The following is a 14,231-nucleotide window of genomic DNA, read 5'->3' on the forward strand; positions in this document are numbered from 1 at the left end:
TTAGCAAAATGGAGTAAATAAAGACCATACTTAATTTTTAAAATTTATTTTTAATTGGAGGATAAATGCTTTACAGTATTATTCTGGCTTCTGCCATACAACAACGGGTATCAGCTATAAGTACACATGTCCCCTCCCTCTTGAGCTTCCCCCCAACCTCCCACCCCATCCCACCCTGCTAGGTGGTCACAGAGTACCAGGTTTGAGCTCCTTGTGTTATGCAGCAGCTTCCCATTGGCTATCTGTTTACACTTGGTAATGTATGTTTCAATGCCGCTCTCTCAAATTGTCCCTCCCTCTCCTCCCCCTGCTGTGTCCAAAGTCTGTTCTCTACGTCTGTGCCTTTATTCCTGCCTGCAAATAGGTTTATCAGTACCATTTTTCTAGATTCCATATATATGTGTTAGTATACTATATTTGTTTTCCTGTTTCTGACTTAACTTCACTCTGTATAACAGGCTCTAGGTTCATCCACCTCACTAGAGCTGGCTCAATTGCATTCCTTTTTGTGGCTGAGTAATGTTCCATTGTAATGTATGTACAACTTTCTTATCCATTCATCAGTCTATGGACATCTAGGTTGCTTCCATGCCCTGCTAAGTCGCTTCAGTCGTGTCCGACTCTGTGCGACCCCACAGACGTCAGCCCATGAGGCTCCCGTCCCTGGGATTCTCCAGGCAAGAACACGAGTGGGTTGCCATTTCCTTCTCCAACGCATGAAAGTGAAAAGTGAAAGTGAAGTCGCTCAGTCATGTCCGACTCAGCGACCCCATGGACTGTGGCCCACCAGGCTCCTCCGTCCATGGGATTTTCCAGGCAAGAGTGCTGGAGCGGGGCGCCATTGCTATTGTAAATTGTTGGCTTCCCTGGTGGCTCAGATGGTAAAGAATCCAGGGGACTCGGGTTCAGTCCCTGGGTTGGGAGGATTCCCTGGGAAAGGGAATGGCTACCCACTCCAGTGTTCTAGCCTGGAGAATCCCATGGACAGAGGATCCTGGTGGGCTACAGTCCATGGGGTCGCAAAGAGTCAGACATGACTGAGCAACAAAGCAGGGACATTGGGGTACATGTGTCTTTTTCAATTATGTTTTTCTCAGCGTATATGCCCAGTAGTGGGATCTCTGGGTCATATGGCAGTTTTATTCCTAGTTTTTTAAGAAATCTCCATACTGTTCTCCATAGTAGCTACATCAATGTACATTCCCACCAACAGTGCAAGGGCGTTCCCTCTTCTCCTCATCTTCTGTAGCATGTATTGTTTGCAGAGTTTTTTGATGAGGGCCATTCTGACGGGTGTGAGGTGATACCTCATTGAGGTTTTGATTTGCATTTCTCTAATAATGAGTGTTCAGCATCTTTTCATGTGTTTGTTGATCATCTGTATGTCTTCTTTGAGGAAATATCTTTCTCGGTCTTTGCCCACTTTTTGATTGGGTTGGTTTTTTTTTTTTTTGTTATTGAGCTGCATGAGCTGCTTGTAAATTTTGGAGATGAATCCTTTGTCAGTTGTTTCACTTGCAAACCATATTTAATTTTAACTTAATTTTTAGACATTACTTATTAATGCTCTACGATTGAGGACAAAGATTTATCTTTTGCTTAATTTTCATTTTTAAACAATTTTTACTTTTTAATCAAATTCTTAATTTTTAGACACTTGATTTTCTGTTATTGGTAATGTCTATCTTATAGTCTATTCCCTCTTCTTCCCATTCTTTGCAGTTTAACATTTTTGGTTAAATTGATATTCAGTGTTTAATTTGTTGTGATTATGTAAATATAATTCACAGTTGAGCCGTGTGTGTACTGCATTTATGTTTTCTTTCTTATACACTGTTCCCCTGAGATAGTAGTTACCTCAGTTTATTTACCTGGTTCCTTATGTTATGAATTCAGCCCCAAATGTTCCTGCAGGTCTTCATCCAATCTGCCTGGCCCTTCTTTCCTCCTGTTTCTATCTGTACTGGTTGAGCTTTAAGCCCATCACACAGTTGTCCTGGAAAACCATTTTAAGGCTTCCATTGCTTTTATCTTATGTTAAAGCTTTAGTTTCCTGGTCCTCGGTTGGATTCTGCATTTTTAGAGCAGTTTCCCAAGAAGAGATACATGGAAGACTTTTTATTTAAATCATTGAATGTCTGAAGTTGTTTTTCTTCTCCTCAGCCCCACTGAGTTTGACTCAGTACTGAATTATTTTTTTTTTTCAGTACTGAATTCTTTAAAAAACCTTTTATTTTATATTGGAGTATAGACAATTAACAATGTTGTGATAGTGTCAGGTAAACAGCAAAGGGACTCTGCCGTACATATACATGTATCCACTCTCCCCCAAACTTCCCTCCCACCTAGGCTGCCATGTAACATTGAGCAGAGTTCCCTGTGCCACACAGTAGATTCTTGTTGGTTGTCCATTTTAAATATAGTGGTGTGTACCTGCTGATCCCAAACATCCTAACTATTCCTTCTTCCCTGAATTTGGGAATTTTGAAAGCATGGCTCCATGATCTTTTAGCTTCTAGTGTTGCTGTGGACGAATCCTGTGCTATTCTGGTGCCTGGTGCTTTGCAGTAGATGTATCCTGTCTTTTTCCCTGGAGGATTCTTGTAAGATCTCTTTATCCCTGGTGTTTCTAGATGTCATGATTCATTGACCTGTGTGTGCTCAGTCACTCAGTCATATCTGACTCTTTTCGACCCAATGGACTGTAGCCGCCAGGCTCCTCTGTTCATGGGATTCTCCAGGCAAGAATACTGGAGCAGGTTGCCATTTCCTTCTCCAGGGGATCTTCCTGACCCAGGGTCGAACTTACGTCTCTTGAGTCTCTTGCTTTGCAGGTGGATTCTTTACTGCTAAGCTGCTTGGGAAAACCCGTTCATTGACTTGTGCGTGCGTACTAAGTCGATTCAGTCATTGCTGACTCTGTGCAACCCTACGGACTGTAGCCCACGAGGCTCCTCTGTCCATGGGGATTCTCCAGGCAAGAATACTGGAGTGGATTGCCATGCGCTCCTCCAGGGGATCTTCCTGATGTGGGCACTGTTTAATCTGAGAGCTTGTATTCCTCCTTCCTGGAAATTTTTCTTGTATTATTTCTTTGGTATTTTCTTGGTTCTCTGTTGTTTGTTTTCTTGGTTCAGACATTGGGCCTCCTGGACTGAGCCTCTCTTTTCCCTTGCTTTCTCCTGTTTCCATCTCTTTGTCATTTCGTCCAGTTTTCCAGGAAATGTTTCCACCCTTATCTTAAAGCACACACGTTTCATTCTTTATTTCTGCTCTTACCTTTGGAAATTTCAAATACTCTTTGGGTTCTCTGAACATTCCTCTCCACAGAATTCGTTTCTCATTCCGTGAACACAGTGTCTTCGGTTATTTTGTAAAAAAGTTTCTTCCGCAGCCTACCTTGTCTCCGTCATCTCCGCCTTCTTTTTCTTTCCTGTGTATTTTGTACGTTTTAATCTCTTGTTGACATTTAGAGGCTTGCCTTTAAATGCCTGCTGATCCTTTTGAGTTTAAGAGTAAATCACTAAGTTGGAACTCTGTGTGTATGCGTGTCCTGTGAGTTTAGAGCCTCATTTTGGAATTTCGTTGGAGGGAGCTGTGGGTCTTCTCTTTGGGGTTGTTGGTTTTTTCAGATGGAACCCTCCGGGATCCTCTGATTGGGGCTGTCGCTCAGAGCCCCACTCTTCACTACAGGCTCTCACTGAGCCCTTGGTGTCAGCGCTGCTCCTTCCCACCCCATCTTCCTGTGCGTCTGGTGCACCCAAGCCCAGTCTGTCTGGATCGAACTTTCTGTACAGAATAAACCTCTTGGCTGCTGCTGGACTGGGCGAGGGGTGGTCATCTGGACTCACGGCCCGGCTCATGGATCTCGGTGCGTCGATGCACGCTTATCAATTCCTATATTTAATGGAGTCTCCGTAACCCCGCTCAGAAGCGCCCAGTGGCCCCTAGCTCTCGGGCACTTCTGGGCCCTGCCGTGTGAATCGGCGCTTTCTTGCTCTCAGCCCCCTCTGTCAGCAGCTGGGTTTCCGCTTTTCTTCTCTTCGTCAAGCTGGGATCCACCATCCATTTGCTTTCTGTTATATGAGATGTGATGTCCTCGTTTCTGTACCATTTTCTTGCATATGTTTATAACTTTTCTTAAACTGTAATTTTAGAGGAGTGGAAATGATCGTATGCCCAATCTTCGGCAAGATGTTTGGCAAGAAGTGGCCAGGGGTAACGCTTCACAAACATTCCAGATGCTTGCTGGTTGAGGATGCAAAACCTTCTGTCTTTCCATCCCATTGGTTTTAAGCTCTCTGGGATTCTCCCTCGACCCCTCTGGTTCTGGCTCCCACAGGTCATCAGCAACACCCAGGCCCCCGCCCCCCAACCATTGCCAAGGCCAGTGCTCCGGTCCCACACTCATCTTTAAACTCAATAGCAAGGGAGATCAAGGAGCGTTGCTTCCATGTGAAAAGCACCTTCCCCGAGAGACACCGGGCTGCCTGGTTTTCCATCCATGCTTCTGATGACTTTGCAGGAACTCCCCAGGGAAGTTCCCTCCGTCTCTCCTTTTCTCTGTACTCTTCACTGTAACGATTATCATCGGTGATCAGATGAGTCACAAAGCTGGGGACTGACTCAGCCTCCTCCCCATCTTCCCCCTCAGGGCCCTTTCTTGCATTCCTGCCGCAGTTCCTCACTGTGGATCCTGTAAATGCCTGGCCCTTGGCCAACTGTGGCCTCTCATCCAGGCTTCCTGTCCGGGTGATTGGAAGGATGGCGGCCTCATTAGCATAAGCAGGTCGGGAGAAAGAGACAGTTTTGAAGCCAGTGTGGGTTTGGGATGAGTGTAATGAGCTTCCTGTGCTCATTTCAGCCTCAGAAAATGTCCAGGCCTTGTGGGGAGGCTACCGGGAGAGGGTCAGTTGTGAGCAAAAAACTATGGTTTCGGTGACTGCACATGGAATGAAGCTTTCAAAATCTGTCTGAATAGAAGGGGATTGTGTTTGTTTTTAATTTTTTTTTTTTTTTTGAGTATAACTGCTTTCCAATGTTGTGTTTGCTTCGGCTGTACAACAGTGTGAATCAACTGTATGTACACATAGATCGCCACCTTCTTGAGTCTCCCTCCCACCCCCGCCCCCATTCCACCCCTCTAGGTCATCACAGAGCATCGAGCTCTGAGCTCCCTGTTAGAAGGGGTCATTTAATTTTAAGGCTGTGGAGAAACACCCATAGGCCCTAACTGTGACCTTAAGTTTAGGGTTTTCATAGTTTCTGGTCTCTGAGCTCTTGCTGGCAGTGACCAGCCAGGCGAGAGACAGGAGTCCCATTCTACTGTCAGAGGATGTTAAGTTGTTGCCAAAAAAAAAAACAAACCCAAAGAAGGGTTTTATTTTTGTTTCGCTTTAGCTCAGGGAAACTGATATCAAGGGCCCGAGGCAGACGTGGACTCATCACCAGGGGAGTCAGCCCCCTGAGGAGACAGAGAAGCATAGGGATGGGGTGGGAGGTGCGGTGCTGGGGGTGGGCGTCGCTGTCAGCCCAGGACCACCCAGCACGGCCTTCCGGATGGTCACCCTGCCGGGCCCGCAGGCAGACGGCACTCTGCGCCTTACAGAAGGAAAAGGCAGACTCTGGGAGCTCGAGACCAGCTTCTGTGGTTGAACATGGAACACAGTTTGAACCCAGGACCGGGGACTCCAGCTGCGCCCCAGCTGTAAGCCCAGCGGCTCCATCCTCGGGCTTCTCCTGCTCGCGCACCGGCGCCGTATGTGATGCAAACGCGGTCCACGGGCGAAGTCCCTGGGGCTCCGGGCTGTCCCCGCGGTGGAGGCTGGGTGGAGGGAGCAGTGGAGTGGGGGGTCAGTGCCCCACCCCCCGGCCCCCTGGCCCAGCAGCCCCTGGTTGTGGCATGGTGGGGGTCTGCACACATAGCCGCAAGGCAGGGGGAAATCAACCTGGGACGGCTAATCGCCTATCCAAACATTGTTGGTAATCTGCATCGCTAAAATAAACCCCTGGAAGATGGAAAAGATGGTAGTAATTTCTGGCCACATGTGCCTCCTCTTTCCCACCTCAAAAAAAGAAAGTGAGCCAAATGGCAAGAAGCGGAGAGTCTAATGCAAAACACATGTCCATCACTGGCTTCTCCCTCCCCTCTCCCCACCTATGTAAACCAAATTCCTTGACACGGTCATGGCAAAGGAACATTAATTTTTTGATTTGAGTTGTGATTAAAAGCAACACAATCAAAAGAAGGAAATAGTTTCCACTGGAGCACTAGCATTTGAAACCCCGTCATGGTGTAGTGGGAACCAGAGTGCTCTTCGGGGTCAGGTGTGGGTTCGAGGCCGAGTCTCTTCTTACGGAGCCTGGCCTTGCTTGTCACCCCGAGTCCTTCGTCTTGATTGTCATCAGTAAGAACGGTGGTTGCTGTGCATGCTGTTGGAGCCACAGAGAGAGTGACTGTCGCGTGGGTTCTTTCCCCCAGATGATGGCTCACTTCTCTGCAGATAAGGAGGTGCCCAGTTGTCCCTGGAAATGCACTCATTCCTCGCCCTCCCCACTGCCTCGGTGATGTCATTGATCACTCCTACAGCAACACTGGAATCGTGGCTTTAGACCTTGGGAAGCAGTCCAGGGTCACCTGACATGCGTCCCCATCGCCTCACCTCCCTGAAGTCCTGGTTGCCTTCCTTGGGTCAGTGGGTCCTTGCGGTGCAGGGGGTGGGCAGAAATGGAGCTGAACTCACCAAGCCTGGCAGGGAGTTTCTCGGGCTCGTCCCCAGGAGAACTTTCTTGTTCAGTGAGCTACAGACTCACACAGGTGAAGTCATTTCTCAGGCGACCCACCAGGTACAAGGATTATAAACCAACCAGGGGACCCAGCCAAGTGGGCCTATTTGGGCAGACATGGGGGCTTCCCTGGTAGCTCAGCTGGTAAAGAATCTGCCTGCAATGCAGGAGACCCTGGTGTGATTCCTGCATCAGGAAGATCCCCTGGAGAAAGGATAGGCTACCCACTCCAGTATTCTTGGCCTTCCCTGATGGCTGAGTCAGTTAAGAATCCGCCTGCAATGCGGGGGACCTGGGTTGGGAAGATTCCCCTGGAGGATGGAAGGGCTACCCACTGCAGTATTCTTTCCTGGAGAATCCGCATGAACAGAGGAGCCTGGCAGGCTATACAGTCCCCAGGATCGCAGAGTGTTGGATGCGAGTGAGCGGGCAGAGGTCCCAGAGGCTGACCTGTGCTGCTTCCTATTTGATGCTCTCCCACCTGTGGGTCCTCCTGCCTCGTCCTCAGGGTCCGGGTGGGTGGGGGAGTCAAGTGAAATCAGAAGGGCTGGGCAGTGACTGGATCGGCGGGGGGTGGTGGAGGTAAAGCCAGGAGCTCTTTGGGAGACTGTGCTCAGCACACTCCCGTGTGTGCGGGTCTGTCCAGCCTTCGGGTGAGGGCTAGGCCTCTGCTGCTTGGACTAGTCCCCAAAACTTCTGCCACTCTTGGGACTGAAGTCTTTCATCCAGGCTGAGGGCCTGGGGTGTTACATGGGGCCCAGAGGCTGGAGATCTAGAACCCTTTCCGTAAGAGAAGGTGATGGGAGCACATTCAGTTTCCTGGCTTTGACACATCCCCTGAAGATTTGTTCTAGGATTTCTCCCTCCACCTAATTCTTGGGTTGGCCGAGAATGTGCTTTTACTCAACTAAACATTAAATGATAAAGCCATCACGCATGCAGTGTTACTTTGGCCGGAATAGCTCCTTTCAACCGGGAGGAACTCTTACCATTTCATTAAGTAAAAGCCATTTTGAAATGTGGCTGAACCTGGGAAGAGAGCCCTAACTGTTTTCCCTTATTTTCTTGGTCCATTTAATCAATGCTTGAAATGTCAGCTTCATTATAAAGAATGTTGCAATTCAGCCTGCACAGCACGGTAATTACAAGTGGACACTCAGTCCATGAGTTTAAGTTTAGGATCAATGACTCTGGGCAAGTAAAGGTAACCCTGACACCTCAGTTTTCTCATCTGTTAAATGGGGGGAATAATTGTGCCTTCTGTGTGGAGTTATTAGGTTTCATGGAGGAGGTGCATGGAGAATACTCAACATGCTTGCTGACATCCAGATACTTTCCTAATCACTAGCTACTGTTCTATAGCTCAGATTCAAGTCTTTCTTCATGGAGTGTGGGTGGAAGCTTGGAGCTATTTGAAAGAGAGGGCTTGGTGATTTGGAATTCAGAGGAGTTCAGAGGATGGACATACCATCTGGTGACCAGGATCTAGAAATGGTTTCCAGCTCCTTTGGGGCAATCCCTGACCGGCCAGTTTCTGAGGGGAGCTGATTGCTATGGGGATGCTGTTTGTGTTCTTGGTGCATTTCCAATTACAAGACGCCTCCATGCTACTTTACCCTCCCCAGCTAACCCTGTGTAGCCAGCATGGGAGCGTGTTGTCCACACAGCAACACCCAAGCACTGTCGGCTCGGGCTCCGTAGAAACAGAAAGATGAGGAGGTAGAGTTGGCCGGAGGGTTGGCTTTCCCTCTCTGCAGGGAGCCAGGCTGAGAATGGAAGAAGGCCGGGTACCATGTTGGAACTGAGGAACCGCCACCTGGATTTATCCATCAGAGGCCCTCCAGGACTCTCTCCAGTGGGTTGAGAGGTCCAAGTCGAGTTTGGTTCTGTGGGTCTACGCTGTGGATAGGATAGCCCATTAGTGGCGCCGTCTAGTGGTTGATGAGTGGTGGACAGCCTGTCAGTGGTACCTGCGGTCTGAACTTCCTAGAGGCACCGTGGTTGGAACCACAGTCCCGATGCTGAAGTCGGACACTGATGTTTGATGCAGTTAGCTTTCCCCTGCTGGCAGCACACACATAGGTCTTGTCTGTCTTATTTCCAGAGCCTGACTTTTAGGTCCTTTGGATGTTAAAAAAAAAAACTAAACCAATAACTTTCTCCTTAAAAAAAAAAACAAAACAACCAACTCAGGGTAAGTTTTTTCTTTGAGTGCCGAGGTCTGTACCATTAGATTATATGGCCTTGATTGGTTTAGAGGGTCCCCTTCTTCTCTTGAAGCATTGTATGACCGTCTGAGTCCCAGAGTTTTTAAAAAGAAACACATGATTTGGTTTTGAACATCTGTTTGAGCCACTCATGACATCCTGTGGCAACTATTAAGATACCATCAGATACACCAAAAATAAGGGGCAGAATCTGTGTGTGAAGGTTGCCTGAGACCTTGGTCCTTATCTATAGAATAGATACATATAGCCTCCCTCTTTGAGGTGCTCTTTGCTTTCTATTTCTCCTGCTCTTCAGCCCCCAGGTGGGTTGTGGTTGCAGATGAAAAGCCATGTTTGATTTTTTTTTAATTGGAGTATAATTGCTTTACAATGTCATGTCAGTTTCTGCTGTACGACCAAGTGAATCTGCTATATGTGTACATATGTCCCTCCCTCTGGGACCTCCCTCCCCCCAGCCCCATCCCACCCTTCGAGGTCATCTCAGAGCCCCAAGCTGAGCCCCCCATGCTATCCAGCAGCTCCCCACTAGCTTTTTGAAAAGCCGTATTTTAAAACTCTCTCCTCTCCTCTTCCCCTCCCTGCCCTCACCCCTCTAGCCCTGAGGATGAAAATCAAGGAAGTGAAAAAAGAAAACGGTGACAAGAAGATCGTCCCCAAGAAGAAGAAGCCCCTGAAGCTGGGGCCCATCAAGAAGAAGGAGCTGAAGAAGCTGGTCCTGTACCTGAAGAATGGGGCCGACTGCCCCTGCCACCAGCTGGACAACCTCAGCCACCACTTCCTCATCATGGGCCGCAAGGTCAAGAGCCAGTACCTGCTGACGGCCATCCACAAGTGGGACAAGAAAAACAAGGAGTTCAAGAACTTCATGAAGAAGATGAAGAATCACGAGTGTCCCACCTTCCAGTCGGTCTTCAAGTGACTCTTGGGAAGGGGGGGCGGGTTGGGGAGGGAGCCTGGGGGGCAGGGGAGGGGTGAGGGCTGAGCGGACGCCCCTGGACCCCCGGTGGTTCCCCCTCCACCCCCGTGCTCCTTTGAGGTGGAGGGCGGCGTAACCCAGTTGCTTTGCAGCATCGTGACCCTCCCGCCTTCCCCAGGCTCCAGCCGCCACAGGTAGAGCCGATATTTAAAGCCGCACGCCCAGGTGAGAAACCCACTTAGATTAGGAAGCTTCTCAAGACCTACACGTGGAGCAGCACATCCCCGGGGGGAGAAAGGGAGATACAGGCCTGCCGGGTCCACCAGAGACACAGTCACTGAAAAAGGCAACTCTGCCGGCCCAGAAAGGGGGCTGGCGGCCAGAGCTAGCGAGGGCAGCAGACGCTAGCTTCCGCCACGCTCTGCGTGTCACTGCACACCATTTATGGACCTATCAGCTAGTCTATGCCTGTGGAACTAAAACTTCTAACTCTTGGCAAAATGCTTTCCGTTCCAGAGGAATTTTCTCTTTCTGTCCATGGTTCAGACAGAAACAAACACACCACCACGCTCACCATGAAGATCAGCTCCAGAGAGTGACCGGTGCGGGGAGGGGGAGCTTGAGAAATAGCCCAAGGGAGTACAGTGCCTGGCCCCCGCCTCCATGTGGTCCTTGACACGGACAAGCCTGTCTCGGATGCCCTGGAGGTGGTTACCATCAGACCCCGCCGTGATCTCGCCTCCTGACACGTGGAGGGCAGCACAGGCCTGCCTTGGGTGACAGAGGTGATGACTCATAGACTGGGAAGGCAATTGTTAGTGGTTTTCAAAAAATAAAAAAAAACAGAGTTAAAGGAGAAAAACAGAAAAAAAAAATTTAGAACAGTCCAGCAAATTGCTCGTCTAGGGCAAACTGTCATTGGGTGAAGAGCTTATTAATCTAATTCCCTTGTTGTTTGTTTCACATTGTTTTAAAGCAACCAACAAACCCCCTGACTCTTCAAGGATTTTTGTTTGTTTAAAAAAGTCTCCATGGAGCATTTGGAAAGGTGTGGCAAGATGGGGGACTCTGCATGCCTTTGAGATCACTTTCTAGCTGAGCAGCTGTCTTTCTGGGTAGTTTCTGTGGGAGGTGGATTCTCCTAAGCATAGCTGTGGTTCTCCTTCCTGAGGGGTTCTGGGTTACCCTGGGCCCAACACCACGCTAATTTAAACTCACAGTGTGCCCCACTCCTGTCTTTCTTGTGAAGAATGGATTCCTTTGAACTTGATTGCCTAGAGATCAGAGACAGTCAGAATAGGCTGCCTGCCTGTCCTCCTGCACTTAACAAAATATTTTGTTTTCATTTCTGCAGAGGGAAAGTTAAGCTACAAAGGTCCCCATTCCAAGGAGGGAATTTAGAAAGCAAAGCAACTGCGGTTTTTCCCCAAGGGCCCTAAGATAATTCTCACACCCGTGTGTTAATAAGTGATGTACATAAACCCATTCATGGAAGCAACTTGACTCCTCTTGTTCAATGTATAGGAAGTAATTACCCCCCCCGGAAAAAAATTAATGTTGATTTCTTCCTCACATCGGATTCTTAATTCTCTGTAACACCGCGAGGACTTTCGTAATTGTCCCTCTGGGTGAATCTGATGCTGCAGTGGAACTCAGGCTCATCAACCCTGTGGCTCCTTCTGTTAACTTTCTAAAGTACAGTCTGAAAACCAGCCTGCCAACCTTGTTACCTACTTGAGGGTTATCCTGATCTAAATGAACCCCTGGCAATTAGTGACCCATCGTTTAATACATTTTTAAAATTCTCTCTGACCTTTAATCATAAAGTGTTGGGGATTGTATGTGATTTGCCTGTAATTTTGGATCATTTTTTAAAAAAAAAATGTGTGTATATATATATATTAGTGAATTAGAAATATCCTCCTTTCCTATTGTCAACTGAAATTCAGAGCAATTCATGAAAGCCTGGATCTGGGTCTTAGTTTTGATTGATTAACCCAAAAGCTCAGTGTTCTTATGTATCTGCTTGTTTGGACAGAGGGTGTCATGTCACAGGGCCTCTTCAGGGTGGGGGCCTTGGGAAAGCTTCACGTGGGGCACAGCGGTTACTCTAGAAAGGTTATCAGTGAATAGGTAGACTCTAAATGGAAATTCTCAGGTAGGAAGTGGTGTTTTCAGATGAGCGTTCAGAATAAATTGGAAATGTGAATTGCAGCTGCAGGTTTTACCCGGGCCACAGAGCCCCGGACCTGAGGTTCCCTGTGGACATGGGACAGCCTGGGCTGTGACCCGTCAGCCAGTTTAGGGTGAAGAGAGGCTCTGGGTCCAGAGCTGCATTTGATCACAAACCGTTGTTTTTCACAACAAAGGATATGCCGAAACCAATTTGGAGATTTGTGGGCTTGCTCACTCCTTTCCAGAAGAGCGGTGTAGGTGATTTGGTAATCATCGCTAGTGCAAAGATCGTCTTCATAAACGTTTAAAATCATCATCCTGGGTGGAATCCAGAGGGGTCATGGGCAAAACTCAGCTAAATCTTTGAGGAATATCAGTATTTTCCTTAGCAGACTGAAAGTGAGGTGAGAATTCCAAGAATATTTTATTTGTAGAGCGTCCTGTGTCACCCTTGGCTTTGGGTGGCTGTGAATTAGCACCAAGGGCTCCCTAAGGCATCTGGGTCTGTAAATGACTGAGACCCCATTGTGCAAACCTAGAATCTGTCTTTTTCAGCAGACTCTTAAGTACCCAGTTGCTGTGCCGTAAGTGTGTGGATGTCTTGGGCTTAGGAGCTCTGTTTTAGGAAAGGTTCCCCTGGAACAATGTGCTGGTCCCCTGACCTCTCACCAGCAGATACATAGGACACAGACGAGATTCCTGTTTCCTCTAGTTCCTCCATGTAGCATTCCTCTTATAGAACCCAAATCTCTTATAAATGCTTTGAATACTGTGAAAATGTTTTACATTCCATTTCATTTGTGTTTTTTTTAAAACTGCATTTTACCAGATGTTTTGATGTTATCACTTATGTTAATAGTAATTCCCATATGTGTTCATTTTATTTTCATGCTTTTCCTGCCATGTATCAATATTCACTTGACTAAAATCACTCAATTAATCAGTGGCAATGTGCATGGTGACTTCTCCCCCCTCAATGGCACACCGTTCACCCTCCTCCGCCACACACATACCCCTTCTCTTCATTTTTTCCAGGGATGTTTTCTGGCCCCCATTCAATACTTTTCACATGGTAATGGGGCATGGTGGGATAGCAGAGTACCTGGGGGCCCCAAGGCACCAGCACCCCATCCCATGTATACCACCTGCTCCCCTGAATCACTTCCAGAAGTTTCTCCCGTCTGTGTGTTCCAGATCAGAGAGAAGGTTAAATACTTGCTCTCCAAGAATGTATTTTCCAACCCTGCCTGAGTTTCTTTTCTATGTTTCTGGTTTCAGATGCTCTTTCCCCTCCAGGAATTCAATGTTAAAATTCCAACTAAGATTTGAAAACTCTTTGGTATCTGGAGTGAGCCTTAGAGGAAACCATATCTTCCCTGTTAACAGATGAGACGCTCAGATGGGAGATGGCTAAGTTTGCTCAGAAGAGTTTGGGGCTTCCAGGTCACCAGCGTTGCTGGAACCAGACCCAGTCCTGGGGCAACAGGTCTGAATCAGAAGGTCTGGGTCCTCCCTCTGGACCCAGGCGGTGCACTTGACAAGCCCAGCTTGTCTCATCTAGGCTACAGGTTTCTTGCCTAAGGAGTTCTTCAGTGTGACTTTGTATTCTGTAGGCAATGACAGTGTCAACTTCATCTTGTTTTCTGACTAACAAGGTGCTTCCAAACTTCAGACAACTGGCCGTTTTGCCCAGAAGTGAGCAAGTTCTCCCAAGTGACCCCCAGACCACACCTAAGCACAGAGATACATTTTTAAGGCTTGGTATGAGGACTTGCATAAATTCCACTAAGTTGTGCTCCAGTAGCAAAGATTTCCCCATACTTACGCCAGCCTGACCAAGGAAAAGATTGACATTTCCTTTCTGTTCCCCTCTGGCTGATATGGAGAATCTCTTAAGCTGGGTGTGGGTGTCAATGTCATCCCAGTGGAACCCCAGCACTATGACCCATACATTCTCATTGTTGTTGTGAATATTTAAAAAATCAGATCACCAGAAAGATGGTGAAGTGTGTGTACAAAGGCATTCTAGCGTCAGCAGCTGGTGTCGTCCTGGAGTTTGGGGTGTACAAGGGTCAGGACTGCTTGAGTCTCATGTATAAAAGACGCTCTGGCACCAAGAAGAGCAG

At 47.8% G+C, this 14,231-nt stretch overlaps 1 protein-coding gene across 1 annotated transcript in view; it reads left to right on the top strand.

Annotated features, from left to right (window-relative positions):
- SFRP1 (secreted frizzled related protein 1) overlaps nt 1-13,051 on the top strand; it is a 43,161-nt gene extending 30,110 nt beyond the window's left edge. The window contains exon 3 of the mRNA XM_018042043.1: nt 9,611-13,051. Within this exon, the coding sequence (XP_017897532.1) occupies nt 9,611-9,933 (323 nt within the window). The 3' untranslated portion in view covers nt 9,934-13,051. The remainder of the gene's footprint in view (nt 1-9,610) is intronic.

The sequence above is a fragment of the Capra hircus genome, chromosome 27 (assembly GCF_001704415.2).
Source record: "Capra hircus breed San Clemente chromosome 27, ASM170441v1, whole genome shotgun sequence".
Lineage (NCBI taxonomy): Eukaryota > Metazoa > Chordata > Mammalia > Artiodactyla > Bovidae > Capra > Capra hircus.